The 10,710-nt window shown below is 38.3% G+C and overlaps 1 protein-coding gene across 1 annotated transcript in view; it reads left to right on the plus strand.

Moving 5' to 3' along the window:
• The window catches only part of LOC144234535 (rab proteins geranylgeranyltransferase component A 1-like), an 82,088-nt gene that overhangs the window by 68,349 nt on the left and 3,029 nt on the right, over positions 1-10,710 (plus strand). The window contains exon 8 of the mRNA XM_077767846.1: positions 7,512-7,841. Coding sequence (XP_077623972.1) covers positions 7,512-7,841 — 330 coding nt within the window. The remainder of the gene's footprint in view (positions 1-7,511; positions 7,842-10,710) is intronic.

Genomic DNA, 10,710 nt, shown 5'->3' on the forward strand with positions numbered 1-10,710 from the left:
CAGCCTCAGATATGCTGGGGTCAAGCAGGTATAAAACCCCAGTGCATTTGGGGAATGTAGGAACTTCAGGTCCACAGAGTCTGTGTCGCCTCAGTGCGCTGCCTCTGATGCTTCAGTGGGCAGTTGTCGCGCGCTCCACCGCCACCGCTTCAGCAGGCGCGGGCACCGCCTCTCTGNTCCACAGGCGTCACTGACGCTTCACTGGGCCGCCGTCGCCATGGATGGTGCCAGGAGTGCAGTGGTGCAACTTTTCCCGGCGCCTTCTGGGACCGGGGCACCTAGTTTAAAGTCAGCACCCCAGCCAGAGCTAAAAAACACTCTTTCCAAGCCAAGGGTTTTTTTCGTCTTCTCCAGGAATGGTTCTATGTGCAATCTCAGCTTTTCTTTCCTTTCCCCCGTACTCGCGGCAGCTCACCACCACTCGCCGGTTAATCAGTCACTGCAGTTTCATGCAAGCCGGGTTCACTCCCCTCATTCCATGTCTCTGGGTCCCAACCCGCTTTTATCTTCCCCAGTTCGCACTCAGGCACTTATGAGGTTTCCTTCCCAGTGTGTTCTGTCTCTTTCTCTTCCCAAACTCCTCTGGCTCAGTGTCCTATGACTTCACGCCTTCTCTGTTTGAGAGATGGATGCAGGCGAAATGTAAGGAGCTCCCTACTTCTCCGCCATCTTGTCCCCCTCCCTATTTGGTCCTTTTCCCTATTGTTAATTTTTTGAGGAACCTCCACACTGTTTTCCAGAGTGGCTGCACTAGTTTGCATTCCTACCAGCAGTGCAGCAGGGCTCCCATTTGTCCACATCCTCACCAGCATCTGTTATTTCCTGAATTTTTTATTTTAGCCACTCTGGTGTGATATGATATCTCAGTGTGGTTTTGATTTTATTTCCCTGATGATGAGTGACATTGAGCATCTTTTCATGTGTCTGTTGGCGATCTTCTTCTCTTCTTTGGAAAAGTATCTATTAATGTCTTCTGCCCATTTCTTCACTGGATTATTTGTTTTTTGGGTGTGGAGTTTGGTAAGTTCTTTATAGATTTTTGATACTAACCCTTTATCCGATATGTCATTTGCAAATATCTTTTCCCATTCAGTCAGTTGCTTTTTAGTTTTGTTGATTGTTTCCTTCGCAGAGCAGAAGCTTTTTATCTTGATGAGGTCCCAATAGGTCATTTTTATTTTTAATTCCCTTTCCTTTGGAGATGTGTTGAGCAATAAATTGCTCTGGCTGAGGTCAGAGATGTTGTTGCCTGTTTTCTCCTCTAGGGTTTTGATGGTTACCTGTCTCACATTTAGGTCCTTCAACCATTTTGAGTTTATTTTTGTGTATGGTATAAGAAAGTGGTCTAGTTTCATTCTTCTGCATGTTGCTGTCCAGTTGTCCCAGCACTATTTGCTAAAAAACCTTTCTTTTTGTCCATTGGATACTCTTTCCTGCTTTGTCAAAGATTAGTTGTCCATACATTTGTGTGTCCGATTCTGGGTTCTGTATTCTATTCCAATGGTCTATGTGTCTGTTTTTGTGCCAATACCATACTGCCTCAATGATTACAACTCTGTAGTAGAAGCCAACTTCTGGGATTGTGATGCCTCCCACTTTGGTTTTCTTTTTCAGCATTACTTTGTCTATTCAGGGACTTTTGTAGTTCCATACAAATTTTAGGATTGTTTGTTCTAGCTTTGATAAGACTGCCAGTGCAATTTTGAGTTGGATTGCATTGAATGTATAGATTGCATTGGGCAGTATTGACATTTTAATAATATTTATTCATTTAATTCATGAGCATGGAATGCTTTACCATTTATTTGTGTCTTCAATTTCCTTCTTATGTTTTCTATAGTTCTCAGGATATCTTTTACATCTTTGGTTAGGTTTATTCCTAGGTATGTTACGGTTCTTGGTGCAATTGTAAATGGGACTGATTTCTTGATTTCTCTTTCTGTTACTTCCTTATTGGTATATAGAAATGCAACTGATGTCTCTGCATTGTTTTTGTATCCTCCAACTTTGCTTAGTTAACGTATCAATTCTAGCAGATTTTTGGTGGTTTGTTGGGTTTTCCATGTAGAGTATCATGTCATCTGCAAAAAGTAAAAGTTTGACTTCTTCTTTGCCAGTTTGGATGTCTTTTATTTCATTTTCTTGTCTGAATGCTAAGTCTAGGACTTCCAATACTATGTTAAACAACAGTGGTGAGAGTCGACATCCCTGTAGTGTTCCTGATCTCAGGGGGAAAACTCTCAGTTTCTCCCCATTGAGGATGATATTAGCTGTGGGCTTTTCATATATGGCTTTTATTATGTGAAGGTATGTTCCTTCTGTCCCGAGGTTCTTGAGGGTTTTTATTATGAAAGGATGCCATATCTTGTCATATGCTTTTTCTGCATCTATTGACAATATCAAATGGTTCTTATCCTTCTGTTAATGTCATGTATCACATTGGCTGATTTGCAAATATTGAATCAGCCATGCAGCCCAGGAATGAATCCCAGTTGATCATGGTGAATAATTCTTTTAGTATACAGTTGAATTCAATTTGCTACTATCTTGTTGAGAATTTTTGCATCCATGTTCATCAGGGATATTGGCCCGTAATTCTCCTTTTTTGTGGAGTCTCTGTCTGGTTTGGGAATCAAGGTAATGCTGGCTTCATAGAATTAGTCCAGAATTTTCCTTCCGTTTCTATTTTTTGGATAGGTGTTAACTCTGCTTTAAATATCTGGTAGAATTCCCTTTGGAAAGCATCTGACCCTGGACTCTTATTTGTTGGATTGGAGATTTTTGATAACTGATTCCGTTTCTTTGCTACTTATGGGTCTATTCAAATTTTCTGTTTCTTCCCAGTTGAGTGTTTGTAGTGTGTGGGTGTCAAGGAATTTGTCCCTTTATTCTAGATTGTCCAGTTTGTTGGCATATAATTTTTCATAGTATTCTATGACAATTGTATTTCTGAGGGGTTGGTTGTGATGTGTCCAATTTCATAAGTAATTTTATCTATTTGGGTCCTCTTTTCTTTTTAAGAAGTTTGGCTAGGGTTCTATCAATTTTGTTTATTTTTTCAAAAAAACCTATTAGTTTCCTTGGTCTGTTCTACTGTTTTTTTTTGAATTCTATATTTATTTCTGCTCTGATCTCTATTATTTCTCCTTTTCTGCTGGGTTTGGGGTTTCTTTGCTGTTCTGCTCCTTGTTCCTTTAGGTGTGCTGTTAGATTTTGTATTTGGGAATATTTCTTATTTCTTGAGATAGTCCTGGATTGCAAGGTGTTTCATCTTAGGACTGTCTTTGCTGCATCCAAAAGCATTTGTACTGTCGTATTTTCATTTTCATTTGCTTCTGTATTATTTTTTATTTTCTTCTTTAATTGACTGTTGACCCATTCATTTTTTATAGGATGGTCTTTAACTTTCATGCATTTGGAGGTTTTCCAAATTTTTCCTGTAATTGATTTCAAGTTTCATAGCATTGTGATCTGAAAATGTGCATGGTATGATCTCAGCTCTTTTATATTTATTGCGGGCTGTTTTGTGACCCAGTATGTGATTTGTCTTGGAGAATGTCCCATGTGCATTTGAGAAGAATGTGTATTCTGCTGCTTTTGGATGGAAAGCTCTCAATATATTTGTCAAATCATTCTGGTCCCGTGTATCGTTCAAGGCCATTGTTTGTTTATTGATTTTCTGCCTAGGTGATCTGTCCACTGCTGTAAGTGAATTGTTAAAGTCCCCTGCAATTACCACATTCTTATCAATATGATTGCTTATGTTTGTGATTAGTTGATTTATGTATTTAGATGCTACTGAATTGGGTGCATAAATATTTATAATTGTTAGGTCTTCTTGATGGATAGTTGCTGTAATTATGATGCAGTGCCCTTCCTCATCTCTTTTTACAGTCTTTAGTTTAAAATCTAGTTTGTCTGATATAAGTACGGCTACTCCAGCTTTCTTTTGACTTCCAGTAGCATGATAGGTGGTTCTCCATCCCCTCACTTTCAATATGAAGGTGTCTTCACGTCTAAAATGGGTCTCTTGTAGACAGCATATAGATGGAGCTTGTTTGTTTTTTTGTTTTTTTTAATCCATTCTGATAACCTATGTCTTTTTTTGGAGCATTTAGTCCATGTATATTCAGTGTTATTATTGAAAGATATGGATTTAGTGTCATTGTGTTATCTGTAGGTTTCATGCTTGTGGTTATGATTCTGGTCCTTGGAAGTCTTTGCAACATTCCACTCACAGAGCTCCCCTTAGGATCTCTTGTGGGTCTGACTTAGTGGTCATCAATTCCTTCATTTTTTTTTTTTCTGGGAAAACCTTTATCTCTCCTTTTAGTCTTTTTTTTTTTAAATGCTTTATTTATTTCTAGGAGAGAGAGAGAGAGACAGCATGAGCAGGGGAGGGTCAGAGAGAGAGGGAGACACAGATTCTGAAACAGGCTCCAGGATCATAGNNCTGGCAGTCAGCACAGAGCCTGATGCGGGGCTCGAACCCACGAACCGCGAGGTCATGACCTAAGCGAAAGTCGGACGCTTAACCGACTAAGCCACCCAGGCACCCCTCTCCTTTTAGTCTTAATGACAGCCTTGCTGGGTAAAAGATTCTTGGCTGCACATTTTTCCTATTCAGAATATTGAATATTTCCTGCCATTCCCTTCTGGCCTGCCACATTTCAGTGGACAGGTCTGCTACTACCCTTATGTTTCTAACCTTGTAGATTAAAGCCCATTTGTCCCTAACTGCTTTCAGAATTTTCTCTTTATCTTTGTGTTTTGCCAATTTCACTATGATCTGTCATGGAGATCGATTTCAGTTATGTCTGAAGAGGGTTCTCTCTGCCTCCTAGATTTCAATGCTGCTTTCTTCCCCAGATTGGGGAAGTTCTCAGGTATGGTTTGTTAAAGCAAACCTGCCCCTTTCTCTCTCTCTTCTCCTTCTTCTGGAACTCCTATGATACAGTAGTTATTACGTTCATTGAATCATTTAGTTCTCTAAATCTTCCCCAGTGATCTGGAAATTTTTTATCTCTCCTTTTATTAGTTTCATCTTTTTCCATAATTTTATCTTCTATTTCACTTATTCCCTACTGCCTGTTCATTCCTGCCTGTCACTGCATCTAGTTTATTTTGCACCTTATTTACAGCAATTTTTAAATTTGTCATGGGTATTTTTTAGTTCCTTGATCTCCACAGCAATAGATTCTCTGCTGCTTCTATGCATTTTTCAAGCCTTCCTCTATGTGGCCTCCTCTCTTCCTCTAGTTGTGTAGTTTGTTGTGTCAATTATCAGGTTGATTTCTTGGGTATTCAGAATGATTTGGTTGCTATCTTGTTGTGTTTGAGGGATAAGACAGTCCTAGGGTCCTTCTACTATGCCACCATCTTAGCTTTTCCTCTCAACATTTTATTTCTTGATATTTAAGTTAATGTTCTTTCATTGTACCTTTTTTAGTATGGTGTTTATTATATTAATTTTTTTAATGTTTTATTTATTTCTAGGAGAGAGAGAGATAGAGCGTGAGCAGGGGAGGGTCAGAGAGACAGGGAGTCACAGACTGAAACAGGCTCCAGGCTCTGAGATGGCAGTCAGCACAGAGCCCGACACGGGGCTCGAACCCACGAACTGCGAGATCATGACCTAAGCGAAAGTCGGACGCTTAACCGACTAAGCCACCCAGGTGCCCCATATTAATTTTAATAAGACATTTTGTTCAGTGTACTCAGACTTTTGAATTATAATTTATTGCTTTTCCTGGCCTCATATCTCTTATTTTCTACAAATTCAGTTAGTTTCATATTTAAATTTATACACACACACGTACATGCATACATCCTTGGCAAATAGAAACCATTTACTCATCAAGCATTTATTAGAGAGCACATCTAAAGAGCTGTCAGTAGGTGTGGTGAGAGACACGTAAGAAGAGATATTAGGGTTTTCCCCCAGGGGATTTAAAGTCTACTTCAGAAGGTAAAGTATATACTGGAAACCAAAGAACTATTAAAAGAAACTGATAAAGAAATGCAAGGTTAACTGCATTTTGTGTTTTGAAGGTGCATGGAGTAATAGAATGATATATATGGTTGTTTTAAGGAAGATTTTTTGGAAATATTTAAATTTTTTATAACAGATTATTAAAGTATGTGATTAGCTTTGATAATGGTAGAATTATGATGTTATGAGGAGTAGGGTGAATAGCCCAGGAGAAACAGACGATATGAGCCAAAACATGGACATTAAAGTTGATAGATTAAGAATTAGACATAGTATGTCGAAAACAGGAGAGCTGAGACCAGAAAATAGTGTATGAAGAGGGATGATTTGAGTTAGAGGCAGGAAGAAGATTTTATGGGATAGAGTTTAGAGATCATATAAAGAAGAGCTGCTATATGTTCTTGAGCAATTGGTTAGCAGATGTTTACTTCCCAAGTTCTATCATATACAAGGCATTTTTATTGTTGAGCAGTAGGGAACTCAATGAAGTGTAGGTTCTATGGCAGATAAACCCTCTAGGTGAAATGCATGATGCAGATAAACTGAATAGGAGCTAGTTTTATCAGCGAAGGCTGTATGGACTTAGAATGTTAATAGTAGTATAACTTTGAAAGTGTGAATTCTAGTAGAGTGATAGACACTAATACTAAAATGAAATATTGCAGGAAAGAATACAGAAAGATACTCTTAGATACCACATCGCGATAAGCCGACTTAAACTTTATGGCAGACTTTTTCTAGCTCTGTCACATCAGCAATAATAATAATAATCTTTGGGACACCTGGGTGGCTTAGTCGGGTAAGTGTCCGACTTCGGCTCAAGTCACCATCTCACAGTTGATGGGTTCAAGCCCCGTATCAGGCTCAGTGCTGAGAGCTCAGAGCCTGGAGCCTGCTTCAGATTCTTTGTCTTCCTCTCTCTCTGCCCCTCCCCTGCTTGCTTTCTGTTTCTCTCTCTCTCTCAAAAATAAACATTAAAAAAATACTAATCTTTGATAACTAACTCTGTGTGCCAGGGACTGTGACAGGCTCTTTGCTTGTGATACCATGAAGATTAATTTTTTAACCTTCCAAACAATCATATATAACATCCATATTATAGATGGTTAATTTAGGTCAGAGAAGATAAATAACTTTTCTGAATTCACAGTTATCACAGGGTCAGGGTTTGAACTTTGTGCTATTTATTCTGAAGGCTGTGCTCATAAACACTTATGATTAGTTTCTAAAATATAATTCCTCTGTCTGCCTTAAATACTCAAAAGTGTACATGAGACATGCCCTGCTAAACTCTGAAATCTTTATATCTATTTTTCAAGTATTAATTATGTTTCAAGTATTAATATTGTACTGATACCTTAGCAGATGAATGTTTAGTGTGTGTTTTATATAAGGAAAACTGTATACTGGATTTGATAATATAAATAGGGTAAAGAAATAAAAATTGCCATTAAAATAATATAAAAATTGATTTGGTACAGTTAATAGAAGTGTGTTGTTATAATTTCTAATTAGTAAGTATTTGCANNCTGCAAACCCCACGGAAGGGGCAGATTCTGCCCAACTGTCTTTGGACCATGAGTCATTGTGCACTGTGAGCTGTGAAATGCCCACAGAAAGAACTCCAAAGAGTGATCTAGAGAGTTCCCTAGATATAAATGATGTCGAAGCAACAAGGGAAAAAGAAAAGCATTGTGATGATAAAACTTGTGTTAAGTCAGCTTCAGAAGAAACAAATGAAAATATGCTTACAGCAGACGACTCCTCACTGCAACCAAAGGAAAATAGGATTACCTACTCACAAATTATTAAAGAAGGCAGGAGATTTAATATCGATTTAGTATCAAAGGTAAGTACCAGTTTTCTTCGTCTTATCATAGAACAATACTAATTTTTAATTGATTGAAAGTAGCATCTGGGACCATATACCCATTTTTCATAATTTTATTTTCTGAAGTATAGAACGTACGTTTTATAAAGTGATAGTAACCAGAAATTTATAATTCAGTTAAACTATTCTTTAAATGTGGATAAAATGCTTTAAAAAATGCTCAGTACTATATCACAAGGATTCTTTTATACTGGAACAGAGTCCACTCTGATATTCTTCTGCAGGGATACTATGAATTCTATCCAGAGAAATACTCTGGGCCTGGGTGGCTCAGTCGGTTAAGCCTCCGACTTCAGCTAAGGTCATGATCTCACGGTTCGTGGGTTCGAGCCCCGCGTCAGGCTCTGTGCTGATAGCCAGCTCAGAGCCTGGAGCCTGTTTCAGATTCTGTGTCTCCCTCTCTCTCTGACCCTCCCCTGCTCATGCTGTCTCTCTCTCTCTCTCAGAAATAACTAAAACGTTAAAAAAAATTTTAAAAAAGAGAAATATTCTAACAAACCTAATTAAAAGTTCATGTTATTAATAGTCAGTTTATTAAATGAACTTCTTTCAGCTCATATATAATAACTTTTAACAACTGTATGATGATGAACATTCTAAATGAACAAATGCATTTTTGAAAATCATCTGTTTAGATGTGAGGGCTTTGGAGGATAATTTAATAGTGGGGGGACAGCGAGGCTGGGAAGAGTGCTATTATCTGGTTATGTTTCAATCCTTAACTCTAATGTTAGGTCATTGTGACTTCAGAGCAGGTTCCTGAGTCTTTGGAGGGTACAGTGTTGTATTGGGTTTATAGGAAGCAAGGTGAATATAATGCAAAAAGAATAGAAAAGCAGTAAGATAAAGGATAATGATCTTTAAAGGTTAGATAGAGGACTTGGAATAAGGAGAAAGAAACATATCAAATCCCATAAATTGGGAATAAGCAATAAGAAATTAAAAAGAAGTAGGGGAGGGGAGGAAATAANACAGAGTGCAAGTAGGGGAGGGGCAGAGAGAGAGAGGGAGACACAGAATCTGAAGCAGGCTCCAGGCTCTGAGCTAGCGGCCAGCACAGAGACCGACGCGGGGCTCGAACTCACAAACTGTGAGATCATGACCTGAGCCGAAGTCGGACGCTCAACCGACTGAGCCACCCAGGTGCCCCTAGGTTTTTCAATTTAATGTGCTCTATTGAAGTCCCAAGTTAGAGTAAAGAGAGACTAATTGTATGTTCCTCACATTTTGCTGATACAATCCCATATACTTATACTGCTGCTCTCTCTCTCTCTTTTTTTTTTTAACTTTTTGTAAATGGTTTTATTTTTGAGAGACAGAGAGAGACAGAGCACGAGTGGGGGAGCAGCAAAGAGAGAGGGAGACACAGAATCTGAAGCAGGCACCAGTCTCTGAGGCCATCAGCCCAGAACCTGAAGCGGGGCTCCAACTCACGAACCATGAGATTATGACCTGAGCCGAAGTCAGATGCTTAAGCGACTGAGCCACCTACTCGCCCAAATCTCCTGGTCTCTTTGAACCTGATGCCTAAAATTATGGTTTATTTTTATTACCCTTTGTTTCTTTCTATCACATAGCTCTCTGTGTTTGATTCTTTCCTGGCCTGAATTGGCTGCTACCTTGGTCCTACTTCATATTTCTGTACCATTTATTCTGCCTTCTCCAGCTACTATGATCCTGCCACATTTGAAATCTAGCATTTTTTTCCATATTACCTTGGCATTGATTTCTGAGTAGAAGTTTAATCATATTTTACGAATAGTCTTACTGTTCTCATCAATAGAAACTAAATTTTAGCAAACCAAATAAACAGAACAACAAAAAGCTGAAGTAGTTTGTACCTCTTAATTCCCTTTTTTTCACCCAAACCCACCCACCTCCTTCCCTTCTGAGAACTACCAGTTTGTTCTCTGTAGTTAAGAGTCTGTTTTTTTTGTTTCTTCATTTGTTTTGTTTTTTATAGTACACAGGAATGAAATTATAAAGTATTCGTCTTTCTCTGACTTGTTTCACTTAGTATACTACGCTCTTGGTCCATCCATGCTGTTGCAAATGGCAAGATTTCATTCCTTTTTTTTATGGCTGAGTAATATTCCATTGTGTATAAGTACACACACACACACACACCATCTTTATCCATTCTTCTGTTGATGGATACTTCATATTCTTTCACCTCTCATCACCAAAATTTCTGTTAGATTACTTAAAGAGTGGTGAAAAGAGGCTTAGGTTTAAATACCTACTTACTTGTTACTATCAAGTTTCAGACAAAAGTTTAGTATAACGTTAATTAAAATGTGTTTTCACTCTTCAATGTTATCTTAAATGCATTATTTTAAAGCCTGTATTAAATCTTTTTTTTTAATTTTTTAATGTTTTATTTATTTCTGAAAGAGAATGAGAGAGGCAGCCAGGGGAGGGTCAGAGAGAGAGGGAGACACAGAATCTGAAGCAGGCTTTAGGCTCTGAGCTAGCTGTCAGCACAGAGCCTAATGCGGGACTCGAACCCACAAAATGTGAGATCATGACCTGAGCCGAAGTTGGACGCTTAACCGACTGAGCCACCCAGATGCCCCATAAAGCCTGCATTAAATCTTAAGCTTCATTGTACTTTATTAAGTGAAAATACACCTTTTCTTTGATGTATTATTATTTGTGAAATTATTATGACTACTGAGGGATCATTGAATTTCAAATATTTGTTTTTAAACGAATTAGGTATTTCAATTACCTGTTTTCTTTATTATAATTACAGAACTAAGACTTGGCAATATATTCTTAAAAACTTGTGTTATATCAGCTGTATAGGGTATTACGCTGAAGGTAA

This window comes from Crocuta crocuta, unplaced genomic scaffold (genome assembly GCF_008692635.1).
Source record: "Crocuta crocuta isolate KB4526 unplaced genomic scaffold, BGI_CrCroc_1.0 scaffold1676, whole genome shotgun sequence".
In the NCBI taxonomy this organism is placed as follows: domain Eukaryota; kingdom Metazoa; phylum Chordata; class Mammalia; order Carnivora; family Hyaenidae; genus Crocuta; species Crocuta crocuta.